Below are 19026 nucleotides of genomic sequence, written 5' to 3' on the forward strand. Positions count from 1 at the left end.
GCACAATGGAGGACTCTTTGTGAAGGACGCAGGACGAGTCATGCCAACGGGGCTGAACAGGAGGATTGCAGTCCCACAAGATGGATGAGGAGCTGGATTGAGAGCAGTGACACCCATTGGACTGGACAGCTCCCTAGGTGAGTATTATTAAAGTGTTTTTTGATGTTATTCAGAGCAGTCTGGGCTCTTATATACAGTATTCTAGAATTCTGTATACAAGAGCCCACTCGTGGTGGCTGCAGCTCATAAGAGCAAAATCTGGTGGCAGGTTCCCTTTAAGTGCTACTTCAAATAATGTCAGCCTCCTCTTTCTATGCTCCACTTTTCCTCCTCCGTCCGTTGAATTCCACCCGTGCTCCACTAGTATCGTAACAGACAGTATTGAAGGTGAATATGTTGTGTTTTTATTTTACTTCGGAGAATGTAGTCTTAAAGAAGGGGTTGACTGTAACCTTTGCTCAAAAATATTGCAGTCACTAGATATCCTTTATTCAAAGGTAATGCAAATAAAAAGTTTACTGCCAAAATATTACAATACAAAATATTAAAAATAATATACCACACGTTAGCATTTCAACCAAAGTTTAATGAATTTAACTGTAACAACTGGTAGTAAAGCATAAAATAAAAAAAAAATCATCCACAGTGTTCAATCACAGTGCTTAATTAAGTTTGTCTTGTGCATTAAACTTTTAAGATTATGGTAAAAAATGGGCTCAATATACAAAGAAAATAGAGGTAGTAAAATACTGTACCCATAGAGACAAAACAAACATAAAAGCAAGACAGATTATGTATATTCTTAGTGACATTCCCATAGATTTCACACATAAAATCTTCAAATAAATAGGCTACAAAAAATTGTTTTCCGATTATGGGAAAATTATGCTTTCTTGGATATAAAATAGAAGACATTCAAAAACACCAATAGACTTGAATATTGCCTGACAGAAATAGTAAAATATAAAGAGCCTTTTCACATGTAATTTGCCATTTGCATTTCACACATTAGCAAAAGGTAGTCCATAAGTGAAATAGACCAGTTGGCATTCAACTGAAATGTCTTTCTTCCATTAGGAAGGCAAAAATCAAATACTTTTATTGGTTCAGAGTCTCAGAAGTCCAAATACTTATACTTTTAATAATGAGCCATTCATTTTGATTTTTAGTTACTAAAATTCGAATGCAGTCAATGTTAAATAGAACTTTACGGTCTATGTTGTCTATTTCAAAGTTTCCATCTATGAAATCACCTAACCTTAGGTAAGTTGTACACTTTCTGTTCTTCTTAGACCCAACTAGCCTTTCTCCAACCTCCAGGGTTCCATGGTGTAGTATATCATTTTGACGGTCTTCAGATCCCGTGCTGACTTTGATTTTGCTTATTTTTATAGGTTTTTCATAAACAATGTGATAAAAATCCCCACTAGAAGGAGGTTTGGCCCAGAAATATTCTTCTGCACTGCTATAAGCCCTATTAACCTCATAGTTTTCAAATGTATGCATATTGGTACTGAGAATTGCAGAGGGGTTATCGGGTATGTCAAGCAAATCCTCTTCAAAGTCGTCATCCTTTAATTTGTTTTCAGCACCTTTATATGATGAATAATATCCCATATGCTGAAAAAGAGAAGGCTTAAACCGAATGGGTTCTTTTTGGGCTAACAGGCCTCTGAAATGAATCAGTAGCCAATCACAAGGCATTTCCTGGTAGAACATTAGTAGAAAATGGGCAAGTCGTGGTAGGTCATGGGTATGATAGAGTTTGCCAATATATCCTAGTTTCGAAAACTCCAAGGTCACCCAATTGGATCCTTTCCTGGAATTGATCACTTTTTTAATCGTTGACATGAAATTCTTGGCACATCTAACATCATCTTCAAGCATTAAATAATAATCTGAGAGATTAGCACAAAAATTGAGTAGAAAGGCATAGTCAACATTTTGCTTGGATCTAAACTTCACCCGCGCATCGGGATCATTGTAGTTCCTTTTCAAGCCTTCTAGTACAGGATAGTACTGTACAGGAGTTCGGATAATTGCCAGTCTTCCTGCAATAATATGGTGGGAGAATTTTCTTGATAACTCTTGCACAACATTTTCACACCAGGTTGGGTCAAAATCAGCTAAATGAACAACTACGGCTATCTCCTTCAATTCTTCATAACTTGACTGTTCGAATACAGATTTGATAGTTTCAAGCAAATAATTTCCCTTTTTCCTTTTCACAGATGATAGGCCAATTGTTAGAAAACCTACACAAAAAGAAGGGATGGTGAGTATATACACTCTTCTCATTTATATATTTTATTAAGCTAACAAAGTAAATCAATATATTTCCCTCATTTTACAATTGCTTTGAATGGTTGAGACCATTTTTTAAACCTCTTCAATGTGACATATATTCAGGGATTCATTATGAGCTGCTCTAATTTATTAATTTATGGTAGTACTTACCATCATGAGAGGCCAGTTTCTAGTGCTACAATCAGTATCAGCAGCCACTAAATCTTGATATTAATTATATTGGATCAAGCGTAATTTTTTTTCTTCTTCAGTATATTTTCTGAACTTAGGGTAAAATTGAGTAGCACTTAAAACTAAAGATGTTTCTTATTTGGTATCTTTTTTAAACCCTTAACTACATATGAGGTATCCAGTATGCCATACACTGGGTCCCTGACTTTGTTGCGGGCTCGCAAGATGAGCCTGCGTCTTTGCTAGCAAATGAAGGAAGTGATAGGTATCATCATTTGCCTATGTCTGTTAACCTATTAAATGGTTCTGTTAATCAATAAAAGCAGAATTTACAGCATGCCAACAGGGTATGCACTATTCTAACCCCTCATCAGTGCTCACACGATATGACTGATGGGTTGCTGTGATAGCCTGGGGTCTGTTGAAGACCCCTGTGTCTGTCATGATAGTACTCCTGTTAAAGCCAGCCCATGACAGGTGTTCATAGGGGACCAAAAATGTTGCAGTATATAGCAATATTTTGGCATTATATATGTATAAAGCACAAGAGATTGCATGATCGCAGGTTCAAGTCCCCAAAGGGACCTAACAAATACAGTGAAAACTAACAAAACGTTTTAAAGAATATGAAAAAATATATCTAAAACTTCAAATCATCCTCCATTTTCCCCATTCCAATTTTAGAAATAAAAAAATACATATTTGATATTTCTGCATTTGTAAAGTCTAGTTTATCAAAATCTAAAATAAATCAATAAGATCGGTAAACGGTGTAATGAGAAACAAGAAACATTCAAAATAACAAAATTGCCATTTTTGCTTCAAAACAAATATGTAATAACAGGCGATCAAAGCATCATATCCACACTAGAATGATATCACTGGGTTTTTTAACTTCAGGTGAGGTTACACGTAGGTTAGGGACCCCAAAAATAGAGATTACCTTGGCGTTCGGTTTGGGGCTCCTTTGCATTGATCAATACAATGGTTAAACACCTCTCATTCCTATTATTCATAGCAGTTATGCATATACCATTTTCATGTTTTCCACTTTTTTCAGATAGTCCATTGTATTCTTCAGTCTAGTATTCCCATAGCAGTTCTGCTTTTCCTTATTCCCCTATACATTGTGACTGGGGTGCAACTCTTTATCCTATTATAATTAATGCATTTATCCAGGTTTGCATAATCAAACAATATTATGCTAACTCCACTACAATATGTAAACAAAAAGAACACCGGAGTAATTACGCATTACAAAATTACAAATTTTATTACACATATATATTTGACACTAATAAAACCGTACATGAACATTAAAAATGAAGTGTTACAGTGTACAAAACACACACAGATGCAAAGGACAAAAATACAGGCTAAATCTCCGTTGCAATAAAGTGATTAGTGTAACAAGCAAGGAGGGCCTACATAGGTCTGTTCCTCCTGCCAATACAAAGCAACAGAGATATATAATTCACCTAGATGCTATGATTAAAGTGCTTAGTGCAAATAACAAGTTAATAATTGCTATGTTGCCCATAGGGTAGTATATCCATAGTGTCTGGTCAGAAGAGAAGACTGTGAAGAATGCAATCACCATGTATAGAACCCAGTGTCCAAGTTGGACAAATCACTGGGCAAAACATGGATCCACAATCATTATTCAGATATACCTTTCACAATCGGCTTATGGCACATGTGGTCCAGGCCACACAATGTAACACGGCAATAAAGTATTACCCATTGAAGGGGTGAATCAGCACAAAGCACATTTAGTCCAAATCACACAGTCTAACATAGCAAGATAGTATTACCCATTATAGAGAGGTGAATCAGCACTGTAAGTCCTCTACCCCATGTACATTTCGCAGAAAAAACGCTTCCTCAGGGGGCTGCCATAAGCCGATTGTGAAAGGTATATCTGAATAATGATTGTGGATTCATATGTGGGTCCATGTTTTGCCCAGTGATTTGTCCAACTTGGACACTGGGTTCTATACATGGTGATTGCATTCTTCACAGTCTTCTCTTCTGACCAGACACTATGGATATACTACCCTATGGGCAACATAGCAATTATTAACTTGTTATTTGCACTAAGCACTTTAATCATAGCATCTAGGTGAATTATATATCTCTGTTGCTTTGTATTGGCAGGAGGAATAGACCTATGTAGGCCCTCCTTGCTTGTTACACTAATCACTTTATTGCAACGGAGATTTAGCCTGTATTTTTGTCCTTTGCATCTGTGTATGTTTTGTACACTGTAACACTTCATTTTTAATGTTCATGTACGGTTTTATTAGTGTCAAATATATATGTGTAATAAAATTTGTAATTTTGTAATGCGTAATTACTCCGGTGTTCTTTTTGTTTAAATCTTTATCCTATTATTTTGCACTAAGGACATATCTTTTAGCAGTGTAGGAGTCACACTGGGTTTAATATTCTCTCTCTGGACATGAGTCTATGGGAAATAGCCATGGACAGTGACTCACCACACACTTCATGTAGGCATAAGTGCGCCTCTTTCGAGTGCTCCCTGCCTCGTAAAGGCCTCTCATTATGTGCATAGGCTTTCCCAGTTTGGGAGTCAGAATATTTTTTAAAATTGTACCAGAATTGAATCAGAGTACCCTCTCTACATCTCTTGATGGCTCTATTTTAATGCCTCCTTGTAATTTTAGCTAAAGGGGGCTTTACACACTACAATATCGTTAATGTTTTATCGTCGGGGTCACGTCGTTAGTGACGCACATCCGGCGTCATTAACGGTATCGCAGCATGTAACACTTACCAGCGACCTTAAACGTCCACCAAAGTGGAGAAAATCGTTCACAATGGAGAGGCCGTAGTAAAACCAAAAATTGTTAATGGTTATTTTTTGATGTTGTTCCTCGTTCCTGTGGCAGCACACATCGCTACGTGTGACACCGCAAGAGGGGGGAACCTCACCTTACCTGCGTCCCGCCCGCAATGAGGGAGGAAGGAGGTGGGCGGGATGATCGTCCTGCTCATCTTCGCCCCAATGCTTTGATTGGCCGGCCGCTTAGTGATGTCACGGTGACGTCGCCGTGACGCCGAATGCACCTCCCCCTTGAGGGAGGGATTGTTCGGCAGTCACAGCGACGCCGCCGACCAGGTAAGTGCGTGTGATGCTGTCGTAACGATAATGTTCGCTGCGGCAGTGATCACACGATATCGCATGCATGACGGGGGCGGGTACTTTTGCGTACGATATCGCTAGAAAATGCTAGCAATATCGTAGCGTGTAAAGCCCGTTTAAGCCTTACCCTGAGTGCATAGCTTTTGCATGTTTCAAAGTCAGAATCTTTGTAATATTATACCAAAATTTAATCAGGGTTTATCTTCTACCTCTCTTGCAGGTTATAGTTCAGTCCCTTCTTATTTTTGGCAGCCCTTGCACTTAGTGCATGACTTTATGAGTGTAGCTATTCCACTACCTAACATTTTTAACACAATGTGTATGAGGCCCTATCTGTATCTAATACAGGGGGTATCGGAGTGCCTTTTCCTTCTAAATTTAGGCAGTTCTTGCAATGACCGCATAGGCTCTGTCAGTTTCAGAATCTCTGCTTCATAAATTAAACCAGATGTGTCAGACCATGTCATACACACCATATGCCCAGATAATGTATTAAAATGTTAAAATTACATTTACCGGTGACTGCTGGTGGGTGTAATATTATTTCTCACTCTATTAAGTTATCTACTGCAGTCATAGGCAACAGGGAAATACAGGGAGAGATGGCTCGGCTATTAAGGCTATGTTCACAAGTTGCATTTTTGCAGTGTTTTTAATAGGTTTTATGCAAATTAAAGCTGATTTTTACAGTAACAAAAAGTAGGAGATTTCATAAATCTAATGCACACGGTTGTTTATTTTATGACTGAAATTAGAAAACTGCTGCATTTTTTGAAAGAAGCGGCATGCCAAACATTTTGCAGCACTTTATCAATGTTGAAAACAATGAGAACGTTGAAAAACCTAGCAAAAATGCTATATGTACATAGCCTAAAGAGTGGAGGAGGCCTTTTTGGTTTTTTTCGTCTTTTCTATTTTGGCTTACATACAAGTCATTATCCAGGAAAGAATGTTTTTAAATATTTTTTCCATTAAAATCCATTTTAGCTTTGTGTTTTATTGTCAGTCCTTAAAAGTGGTATAATACTCTAACAACAGCACAACACAGCAGTGATCTGGGAGTCAGGGATGAGTCCCGGCATCTTCTTCATGCTGTTCCCATTCCATTTCATCAGTGTTTCCATCTATTTCAATGATTTTCAAGCCCCCCCCCCCCAGACCTTTCGATATGGTCAACCGGAAAAATGCTTGTGTTTCCCATTGACTTCCATTATACTCGTTACGCGAGACGAGCCCCCGCGCTGTCCAATTTGCTTGATTTGAGTATCCGAGCATTTTAGTGCTCATCCATCACTAATTGTCAGCCGTCCTGTTGCCAGTAAAAGAAATAAACTTTAACTTCAAACAAGTGTGACTGTCACACACAGACACCACTGGTTTTATCCTTGTTTTGTGGTATTTTGTCATTTACTATCCCAATATTTCTGCGATCTGTTGCATCTTGTCAATGTTTGCCTAGCAGGGAAAATTTTGTGAATATTTCTTGTTAAAAGGCGATGACAAACATCTGTAGCCAAAAAGGGATAAATTGTTCATAGTTATTTTAATTTTAAAAAGCATAAAGAGTGTGTTATTGAAAAGCCTTTGTTAACCTTAAAGGGAACCTGTCAGGTCCAATATGTAGCCAGAACCACGAGCAGTTCTGGGTGCATATTGCTAATCCCTGCCTAACTGTCCCTGTATACACTCGCATAGATAAAGGGATCTTTGGAAAGAGTATTTCTAAAGATCTTTTATCTTATACTAATGAGCGCGGGACTAGTCCCAAGGGTGTTATATCCCCGACTAGCCGCCCTCTTAGCATGTTAGCTCGCCCACACAGACGTACTAACATGCTATAAAATTCAGCATCACCAGCGGTGACACGCATAACTGTGTTTGCTGTTACCGCGCTTCTAAATGCCGGGGTCATTCGATTAGGGGCAGTATGAAGCCGGGTGAACACGTCCCACCTTCAGAGGACTACTCCGTACAACTGGACGTACTGGGACTTCAGAATTGCGGTCACAGTGAACACAGGTACTCGCATCACCGTTGGTGATGTAGAATTTAATAACATGTTATCATGCCCCTGTGGGCTTACTAACATGCTAAGAGGGCAGCTAGTCCATGGATATAATGCCCTTGGGACTAATCCCAGCGCTCATTAGCATAAGATAAAAGATCTTTAGAAATACTTTTCCTAAAGATCTCTTTATCTATACTAGTGTATACAGAGACAGTTAGTCAGGGATTAGCAATATGCACCCAGAACTGCTTGTGGTTCTGGGTGCATATTGCACCTGACAGGTTCCCTTTAATTACCATCTGTTTAACCAATGCCATATGTGAGTCACTTTGACATTACTAAGGTTGGGATGGGATAAAGAGCACAAAAGTGTAGTCTTAGTAGACCATATAGTACTGTACTTAAAACCTCTAAATGTCCAGAAAAGACATGTATTAATATATTTTCTGGACATTTAGAGGTTTTAAGTACAGTACTTTTGATGCACAACAAATTTGTCAAAATGTAAATTTCAAATGATTTGCCTAATACCACTATGCATGACTTCATACTGGCAGCTGTGGGCTGTTATTAACACCTTACTACCCCGATTGCTAACACACCAGGGCAATTGGGAAGAGCCGGGTAAAGTGCTGGGACTGTCACATCTAATAGAGGTGACAATTATGGGCAGCTGCAGGCTGTTATTTTTAGGCTGGGGTGGCCCAATAAGCATGGGAGACCCAGCCTGAGAATACCAGCCCCCAGCTGTCGGGCTTTATCTTGGCTGGGTATGAAAATTGGAGGGACCACATGCTTTTTTTTAATTTATTTATTTAAATTAAAAAAAAAAGAAAGTTGCATGTGGTTCCTCCTTTTTTGAAACGCAGCCAAGATAAGCGCACGTCTGGGGGTTGCAGTCTGTAGCCATAGGCTTTTTCTGTGCTGGTATCGTAATATGAGGGGACCCTATGCCAAATATTTTATTTATTTATTTATTTTTACTGTGCAATATAGACCCGCAAACAGCTCCTGTGATTGGCAGCAGTCAGACACTGTCACACAGGCTGGGGGTACGTCTGACTGCAACCAATCACAGATGCCGGGGGGAGGGGAAACAGTGCATATGCATGAGGCTACTAAACGGCCTAGGAAGTGAATGAGCGACAGCAGGAACATTGTGCAACCATGCTGTTGCCTCAGTAATTATGAAACACTTGCTTCAGTCTTACTCTCTTTATTTTTCCTTTTATTTTATTTCCTGAGTGGCCAACCCTGTATCAATACCAAGAATCCCGAGACCGGGCCGGGTAAGTTTGAAACTGCGCTGATACAGACTTTTACAATTCGAATCCAATCATCACTAATAATGAGATAAGAAATTGAAATAAAGAATAAATATGACAATAGTACAATAAGGAAGGTTTACCATAGTGCTCATCAAGATAACCTGGTAATAGCATCTAATGTAAATGAAAGGAAAAAGGTAGTACTTAACATCAAAGTGACAAATGTTTATTAACCCAAACAACCGTGGCCCAAAACAGGTGTTATACCTCGGGGTAGAGGGGGTTTTCACCTAACACATCACCGAGCCGGGGGTGCAGATCCTCTGCATCATCATTGGCTGGTCTGGCCCGGTTTCATGACCCCGAGACGTACAGGAGGGAAGGAAGGCAATGGACGGGAGGAAGGATGGAGTATGGGGGTGGTAGTGACAGTTAAAAAAGTCTTTTTAAATTGTGACGCCATCTGTGGTCTGCGGCAAGAGATGGTCCGCCACTGTGGGTGCTGCTCTCAGGGGTTGATGGTGAAGGTCGCAGCCGAGATGGTTTCGCTCCCCACAGGTGGAGTGGGGTTACCCCAGGGAGGATGATGGAGAACGGACGGGGGTGGTGGTAGTCTCCGTTGGCGCCGCAGCGCTATGCGCCGGTAAAGAAGAGGCAGAGACAAGGGCTGCGGTTCCAGGTCTTTTACTCACAGGTAGTTAAAGCGCTGCCCCAGAGTACTGATCTCCACCACAATGGGCTCCAGCCGATCCCGAATCCGTGGAAGGTCAGATCCGGTGTGTATCAGCCTATGGGCTCTTCCTCCTTTAATGTGCTAAGTATCGGATCCCCGTGGCGTGAAGCACTTGGGGATTCCGGTGTCAGTAAAGTGTCCTTTCTGTATGCTGATAGTGCGGTTACGATGTGGGACCGGTCAAAGCCCCGGATCCTATATGCTATCTGGCTCCAGACTCAGTGAGTCAGGTCCGTTGACTTTTTTAGCCGTTCTTGCGACCCTTGCAGAGTTGGTAAACAATGTGAAGTACGCCTGCCCTAGGGTTCTGTACCCCGACAGCGCCGGTCCTGTGGAAGCAGCCACCTGCTTCTCCCCAGCGACCGTGTTGAACGCCTTACCAACAGAGCTGCTTTGCGGCACGTCCGCTTTGCTCTGTGTCTGTAGCTATTCTTTCTCTTGTTGTAGTTGTGTTGTGTGTTCCAAGCTGTTGCCCCCAGCCACTGCAACCAGGCGGCTCCCTACTCTCACTAGGTCAACCTGCTCTTTTCACTGTGTGCTCCTTACTCCCCCTGGTGGTTGCTTCTCCCTGACCCTGAGTCCCGATTCCAGTGGATCAGGGAGCCTTTGGTGCGGTGGCGTCCTGTAAACCCAACCGCTGTAGTGACCCCCTACTGTGACCCAACCTTGGCCCGGTCCCGATTGGGGAGGGCAACCCCTTGTAACTGTGTGTAGGTGCATCTGGAACCGGTCCCGATCTTCTTTGGACCCAGGATAAGTACTACACCCTAATAGAGGTGCAGTTCCCTGTGGTGCCTGAAGCCTCAGGGGCGCCACACAGGTGTCTTCTTCAAACCATGCTGGGGAAAGCCACTGATTAGAACTGAAACATTACTTGATTGATTGGATATTTCTCCTTTTGAGGTTGAGTATTCTCTCCTTTTTTTTCTTATATAAAATATGTACTCTTCAACAAAAATGTCTAATAACTTTTGACAAGTGTTTTGATACTTGTGCTTTAGAAACAAATAAGTAAAAAATAAAGAAAGCGATTATTAGATTTGAAAAAAATATATACATTTTTCATCTGAATTCAGTTCACTGATTAGCTGGTTACTTGTCTATGTGAAATAACCTCTACCTAGACGATACTGTGAATAGGTGATAAATGTTTTTGTGGGATAACCACTGTAAGAATAAAATAAACTGTGGTCAATGAATTCCTAGTCAAAGCTATTACTTACGTTTTCTTGATATTGGTACGCCAGCTAATATCTGATATGTAACATTTATAGATGAGGAGAAGTTAGAAAACTCCCTGACTGTATTGCCGTATGAATCTGAGTTTAGTTGGTGAGTAGAAGCATCTCTAAGTCTTTTATCTTCTTCCTACAGAAAAATCAGAAAGGTAATATAATCAAAGAAATTAAATCCAAATAATGGCGTGGATTTTTACAATGCATAAACAATAAATTCCCACATTTATAACTAAATTGATAATGACAAAATACTCCGGTGTGTAGTTATTGCTGACCTACTTTTTGTGAAGACCTTTTTTGATTTCCTCTCAGATGATCCACCTATTGTGTTTAATGGCAGTGGTTGCACATGCTCTTTAGTCCCATAGGTTTAATTTTCTTTTAAATAATAGCTGGAGCTATGCCTGCTATTGTGCTGGCCAGCCATTAAGAATCACTTACTAGACGTTGCCTAATATAGCCACCAGGGCTAAACATATTATAGAGAGATCAGGGAGGTTAACAGGTGGCTCAGGAATTGGTGTAGGAAAGAGGGTTTTGGGTTCCTGGAGAATTGGGCCGACTTTTCAGTTGGCTACAGATTCTATGCTAGGGATGGGCTGCATCTTAATGGGGAAGGTGCAGCTCTGCTGGGGCAGAAAATGGCTAGAAGGTTGGAGGAGTGTTTAAACTAGGAATGGGGGGCGAGGGTATTCACTTTATAGAAGGGGAATGTAGTGCAGATAGTGACCAGGGCACAAGTAATGAAATTGGGGGTGGTACGGGGGGAAGGGTTAGGACAGTTAATACAGTAAGCAGGAATACAGGTACAGAGTCATACGTAACGTGCATGTACACTAATGCCCGAAGCCTCACAAATAAGGTGGAGGAATTAGAATTAATATTGTTGGAAGAAAATTATGATATAGTGGGGATATCAGAGACATGGCTGGATGAGAGCTATGACTGGGCTGTTAATTTACAGGGTTATAGCCTATTCAGGAATGACCGTACAAATAAGCGAGGGGGAGGTGTGTGTCTATATGTAAAATCATCCTTAAAACCCATCCTGCGTGACAACATATGTGAGGGTACTGAGAATGTAGAGTCCCTATGGGTGGAGATAAGGGGTGGGAGAATGAATAATAAAATACTGATAGGGGTATGTTATAAGACGCCGAATATTATGGAAGAGGTAGAGCATCTCCTCATAAAGCAAATTGATAAAGCAGCGAGTCTTGGAGAGGTAATTATTATGGGGGACTTTAACTATCCTGATATAAATTGGGGAACAGAAACTTGCAGTTCCAGCAAAGGAAATAGATTTTTGATAACAATGAAAGATAATTACCTTTCACAAATGGTACAGGACCCCACAAGAGGGGGAGCACTACTAGACCTTGTACTAACCAATAGGCCAGACCGCATATCAAATATACAAGTTGGGGGTTACTTGGGGAATAGTGATCACAAAATAATAAGTTTTCATGTATTCTTTAGTAAGATGTCTAGTAGAGGGGCTACAAGGACACTAAACTTCAGGAAAGCAAATTTTAAACGGTTGAGAGATGTTCTTAGTGCAATAAACTGGGATGATGTACTAAGTAATAAAAGTACACAAAGCAAATGGGAGACTTTTATGAGCATCCTGAATAGGGCTTGTGCAGAAAATATACCCTATGGGAACAAACATGCTAGAAATAGGAGGAAACCCCTATGGCTAAATAGAGCTGTAAGGGAAGCAATAAAAGAAAAACAGAAAGCCTTAAAAGAATTAAAGAGGGTAGGTAGTGATGAGGCATTATATAATTATAGAAAATTAAATAAAATATGTAAAAAGCAAATTAAGTTAGCTAAGTTTGAGACAGAGAGACTCATTGCGAGAGAAAGTAAAAATAATCCTAAAATATTCTTTAACTACATAAACAGTAAAAAACTGAAAAGCGATAGTGTTGACCCCCTTAAAAATAGTCTTGGTGAAATGGTGGAAGGGGATGAGGGTAAAGCCAACCTGCTGAATGACTTTTTTTCTACGGTTTTTATACAAGAAAATGCCATGGCAGATGACATGACCAGTGATACCATAAATTCACCCTTGAATATTACCTGCTTAACCCAGCAGGAAGTACGCCGCCGCCTCGAAATCACTAAGGTTGACAAATCTCCGGGCCCGGATGGCATACACCCCAGAGTACTACAGGAATTGAGTTCTGTGATAGATAGACCATTATTTTTAATCTTCTCAGATTCCATAATAACAGGGTCGGTACCGCAGGACTGGCGCATAGCAAATGTGGTGCCAATATTCAAAAAGGGGACAAAAACTGAGCCGGGAAATTATAGGCCGGTAAGTTTAACCTCTACGGTTGGTAAAATCCTTGAGGGATTCTTGAGAGATGCTATACTGGAGTATCTCAAGAAAAATAACCTTATGACAGAGTATCAACATGGGTTTATGAGGGATCGATCCTGTCAAACTAATTTGATCAGTTTCTATGAAGAGGTAAGTTCAAGTCTGGACCAGGGAAATGCAGTGGATGTTGTGTATATGGACTTTTCAAAAGCTTTTGATACGGTGCCACACAAAAGGTTGGTACATAAAATGAGAATAATGGGGATAGGGGAAAATATGTGTAACTGGGTTAAAAACTGGCTCAGTGATAGGAAACAAAGGGTGGTTATTAATGGTACGTACTCGGACTGGGTCTCAGTTCATAGTGGGGTACCACAGGGGTCAGTATTGGGCCCGCTTCTTTTCAACATATTTATAAATGACCTTGTTGGGGGCATGCGGAGTAGAATTTCAATATTTGCAGATGATACTAAACTCTGCAGGGTAATCAATACAGAGGAGGATAATTTTATATTACAGGGAGATTTATGTAAATTGGAGGATTGGGCTGAGAAGTGACAATTGAAGTTTAATGTAGATAAATGTAAGGTCATGCACTTGGGTAGAGGAAATAACATTTATGATTATGTACTTAATTGTAGAACACTGGGTAAAACAGACACAGAAAAAGACTTGGGTGTATGGGTGGATGGTAAACTTCACTTTAGTGGACAGTGTCAGGCAGCTGCTGCCAGGGCTAATAAAATAATGGGATGTATTAAAAGAGGTATAAGTGTTCATGAAAAAAATGTACTTCTACCTCTGTACAAGTCACTAGTGCGACCGCACTTAGAATACTGTGTACAATTCTGGTCACCGATATATAAGAAGGACATAGCTGAACTGGAGAGGGTGCAGAGAAGAGCGACCAAGATTATTAGAGGAATGGGTGGGCTGCAATACCAAGACAGGTTATTAAACTTGGGGTTATTTAGTTTGGAAAAACGAAGGCTTAGGGGGGATCTAATCACAATGTATAAATATATGAGGGGACAGTACAGAGACCTTTCCAAAGATCTTTTTACACCTAGGCCTGCGACTGGAACACGGGGGCATCCGCTACGTCTTGAGGAAAGAAGGTTTAATCATAATCACAGACGAGGATTCTTTACTGTACGAGCAGTGAGACTATGGAACTCTCTGCCGCATGATGTTGTAATGAGTGATTCACTACTAACATTTAAGCAGAGCCTGGATGCGTTTCTTGAAAAATGTAATATTACCAGTTATGTATATTAGATTTTATGACAGGGTATTGATCCAGGGAACTAGTCTGATTGCCGGATGTGGAGTCAGGAAGGAAATTTTTTCCCCATTGGAACTTGTTTGCCACATTGGGGTTTTTTTTTGCCTTCCTCTGGATCAACATGTTAGGCTACGGGTTGAACTAGATGGACTTAGAGTCTCCCTTCAACCTTAAAAACTATGATACTATGATACTATGATATCTCATATATGAAATCTCTGAGGGAGAAATAAAATTACACGAAATATCTTCATGAAATGGATAGAACAGTGCTACTCATCTGTCTCAGCTCTATTTTATCTAAGAAGTATTTTCGCAAATATATTTGATTACTAAGGTAGATATAATGGGGTAGCATAATGATTAATTCTTAAGGCCCTGTCACACACAGAGATAAATTTGTGGCAGATCTGTGGTTGCAGTGAAATTGTGGACAATCAGTGCCAGGTTTGTGGCTGTGTACAAATGGAACAATATGTCCATGATTTCATTGCAACCACAGATCTGCCACAGATCTGCCACAGATCTATCTGTGTGTGTGACAGGGCCTTTAGACAGTGCACACAGGCTCATTTTTTTTTTTACTTAAAGCCAATCTGTCAGCAGGTTTTTTCTACAGTATCTGAGAGCAGCATGTTGTAGGCAAAGAGACCCTGAACCTAAAGATTAGTGATGAGCGAGCATGCTTGTTACTACTCGGTACTCGCACGAGTATCACTGTACTCGGTCTACTCGGCGGGGACCGAGTAATCTCGCGATACTCGTGCTGTACTCGTGGTCTTCATTTCTGCATGTTGGCGCTCTTTTGAGAGCCAGCCCTCATGCAGGGATTGGCTGGCAGACCACTGCAATGCCACAGCCCTGTTAGTTGTGGAATTGCAGTGATTGGCCGGCCTGGACAGCGTGACCGAGCCTTTATACCGGCGGGCGCGCTGTGCTCTGCTCACAGCTATCCAGACAGTCAGTGCAGGGAGAGTGTCGCTGCTTCAGGGAAAGGTTTGCGGCCCTTTATAGCTATTTCCGTAGCAGTGCTGCAAACAGTGTGACCAAAAGTCCTTCTCAGGACTATTCTAGTTGTATACAGGCAGGCAGGGTATAGCCAGGTCGGAGTACAGTAGCAGAGTCCTTCTCAGGACTATTGTTGCTGTATACAGGCAGGGTATAGCCAGGTTGGAATACAGGCTAGTGACCAAAAGAGTCCTTGTCAGGACTATTGTAGCAGTATACAGGCAGGCAGGCAGGCAGGCAGGCAGGCAGGGTATATAGCCATTCCTAGTGGTGACCGTATACCAGCCTTCATCATATCTGGGGCTGGTGTATACAGTCTAAAACAGTCCAGATAGTGTCAGACTTCTCAGTAATTGTCGCTCCTAAAAACCTGTTAGGTTCTTATTGCGTCCCTGCTTGCATTTAAAAACCGCACGTGTGTGCCTGTCGGTGGCAGCGTACAGGTGCACTTGTGTGCATTTTTCACAAACTATTATATAACGCACAAGTCTAGTGAATAATACACGTCAGTCAGCAGTGTCTGATAGTGTCAGACTTCTCAGTAATTGTCGCTCCTAAAAACCTGTTAGGTTCTTATTGCGTCCGTGCTTGCATTTAAAAACCGCACGTGTGTGCCTGTCGGTGGCAGCGTACAGGTGCACGTTTTTCACAAACTATTATATAACGCACAAGTGTAGTGTATAATACACGTCAGTCAGCAGTGTCTGATAGTGTCAGACTTCTCAGTAATTGTCGCTCCTAAAAACCTGTTAGGTTCTTATTGCGTCCGTGCTTGCATTTAAAAACCGCACGTGTGTGCCTGTCGGTGGCAGCGTACAGGTGCACTTGTGTGCATTTTTCACAAACTATTATATAACGCACAAGTCTAGTGAATAATACACGTCAGTCAGCAGTGTCTGATAGTGTCAGACTTCTCAGTAATTGTCGCTCCTAAAAACCTGTTAGGTTCTTATTGCGTCCGTGCTTGCATTTAAAAACCGCACGTGTGTGCCTGTCGGTGGCAGCGTACAGGTGCACTTGTGTGCATTTTTCACAAACTATTATATAATGCACAAGTCTAGTGAATAATACACGTCAGTCAGCAGTGTCTGATAGTGTCAGACTTCTCAGTAATTGTCGCTCCTAAAAACCTGTTAGGTTCTTATTGCGTCCGTGCTTGCATTTAAAAACCGCATGTGTGTGCCTGTCGGTGGCAGCGTCAGGCTCCATATTGTCCCTGGATAGAGATGTGCATGAGGGCCTCAAAACATTGTTCCCATTGCAAAGGAGCGGGTCTCCTGTCGTTGTAATGCCCATTCTGAAAGAATGGGCGAAAAAATTTACCACTGGGGGTATACCTGAAACAAAGGCCTAACTCTTGTAACGGTCATCATGATGGCGCATGAGGAGAAGGAGGAGCAGTCCAGCGATTAGCCAAAGTCCAGAAGTGTGTTACCATGGGTGAGTGGAGGTACATGGCAAAATCCCGTTACAAACTTTAAATTCCGCTGTCATTTGCTGGTGGTGTGGTGAAGTCTGGCTCAATCCAACCCTTGTTCATCTTGATTAGAGTCAGCCTGTCAGCATTTACAGTTGACAGGCAGGTGCGTTTATCTGTAATGATTCCACCTGCGGCACTAAAAACACGCTCTGACAAAACGCTAGCGGCAGGGCAGGCCAGGACTTCCAAGGCGTAGAGAGCCAATTCATGCCACGTGTCCAGCTTGGATACCCATTAATTGTAAGGCACAGAGGAATGTCAGAGTACAGTTGTTTGATCTGCAAGGTACTCCTTGAGCATCTGGGCAAACTTAGGATTTCTTGTGGCACTACCCCGCACCTCAGGGGCTGTGGTATGTGAGGGGCTGAGAAAACTGTCCCACATCTTAAAGACTGTTCCCCTACCTCTGGCGGATTGGACTTGTGCCCCTCTCGGCTGTACGCCTTGGTTGTCCACTGATTCCTGACCTATGCCGCTATCGTTTTGTGAGGGGAATGCTTTGCCTACTTCCGTGACTATGGCCTTCTGGAACTGCTGCATTTTTCCTGACCTCTCCGCCTCGGGAATAAGAGACATAAAGTTCTCCTTGTAGCGTGGGTCTAACAGTGTTACCAACCAGTAATGATTGTCGGCCAAGATGTTCTTAACGCGAGGGTCACGAGACAGGCAGCTTACCATAAAGTCAGCCATGTGTGCCAGACTCTTAACAGCCATCACTTCAGTATCCTGACCAACACGATGACTGAACATGCTGTCCTCCTCCTCCTCCTCCTCCTCCTCCTCCTCCTCATCATCATCTACCCTGTCCTCTGGCCAGCCACGCTGAACCGAGGATATGACTGCATGTCATATCATCAATTTGGCCAGAGAGTTGCTCCATGTCTTCATCCTCCTCCTCGTCATAGTCCTCCACTGCACGTTGTGATGAGACGAGGCTGGGCTGTGTGTTATCACCCACACCCACTACTGTTTCTTGCTCAAACTCATCGCGCTCCGCCTGCAATGCATCATGGTTGTTTTTTGAGCAGAGACCATTTTAGAAGGCAGAGAAGCGGTATGGTGACGCTAATAATGTCGTCATCGCCGCTCACCATCTTGGTGGAGTCCTCAAAGTTTTGGCGGATGGTACATAGGTCGGACATCCATCTCCACTCCTCAGGTGTTATGTGTGGAGTTTGACCCATTTCCCTACGGCTTAGGTGATGCAGGTACTCAACAACTGCCCTCTTCTGCTCACATATCCTGACCAACATGTGCAGAGTTAAATTCCAACGCGTGGGGACATCACACACCAGTCTCTGAGCCGGAAGATGCAAATGGCGCTGAAAGCCAGAAAGGCCGGCTGAAGCAGTAGGTGACTTTCGAAAATGTGCAGACAGGCGGCGAACTTTTACCAGCAGATCAGACAGCTCTGGGTATGACTTTAGAAACCGCTGAACCACGAGGTTGAGCACATGGGCCACGCATGGAACATGTGTCAGTTGGCCTCGCCTCAAAGCCGCCACCAGGTTCCGGCCATTGTCACACACGACCTTTCCTGGCTTTAGGTTCAGAGGTGTGAGCCAATGATCTGCCTGCTGTTTCAGAGCTGTCCACACCTCTTCTGCATTGTGGGGTTTGTCACCTATGCAGATTAGCTTCAGCACAGCCTGTTGCCGCTTCGCCGAGGCAGTGCTGCAGTGCTTCTGTGTCGCCCTGGACAAGCCAGGGGCCACAGAGCACAACACTTACACACCCCACACTCCCTGCAGGCATATCATAGTCAAAACACAAAATCCTTGTTGCCTTCCCCAGGGCCTGTTGTCCACACCAGGGGGTGGAGCCAGGCGGTTGGTCTCCACCCACCAAGGAGGAGGGAAAACACAGGCAGTGAGAGTTAAGCTAAGGAAGTTGAAGGAGGAAAGTAGTAGAGAGGAGAAAAGTGACAGCAAAGAGCCTGAAGTTGGTCCAGGTGTGTGGCCCGGACAGGACAGCAAGGTTGGCAGGATGTGGTGACCGTCTGCAGTGGAGGCCGATTGGAGTCTGCCGTA

General features: G+C 42.2%; 1 protein-coding gene across 3 annotated transcripts in view; it reads right to left on the minus strand.

Annotated features, from left to right (window-relative positions):
• Positions 1 to 565: 565 nt before the first annotated feature.
• Positions 566 to 19026, minus strand: part of MGAT4C (MGAT4 family member C) — a 235212-nt gene continuing 216751 nt past the window's right edge. For all 3 annotated transcript variants that reach the window (XM_075342429.1, XM_075342430.1, XM_075342431.1), the window contains 2 exons: positions 10877 to 11021; positions 566 to 2255 (listed from right to left, as the gene is read on the minus strand). In XM_075342429.1, coding sequence (XP_075198544.1) covers positions 1099 to 2255; positions 10877 to 11021 — 1302 coding nt within the window. In that variant the 3' untranslated portion in view covers positions 566 to 1098. The remainder of the gene's footprint in view (positions 2256 to 10876; positions 11022 to 19026) is intronic.

Source organism: Anomaloglossus baeobatrachus, chromosome 4 (assembly GCF_048569485.1).
Source record: "Anomaloglossus baeobatrachus isolate aAnoBae1 chromosome 4, aAnoBae1.hap1, whole genome shotgun sequence".
In the NCBI taxonomy this organism is placed as follows: domain Eukaryota; kingdom Metazoa; phylum Chordata; class Amphibia; order Anura; family Aromobatidae; genus Anomaloglossus; species Anomaloglossus baeobatrachus.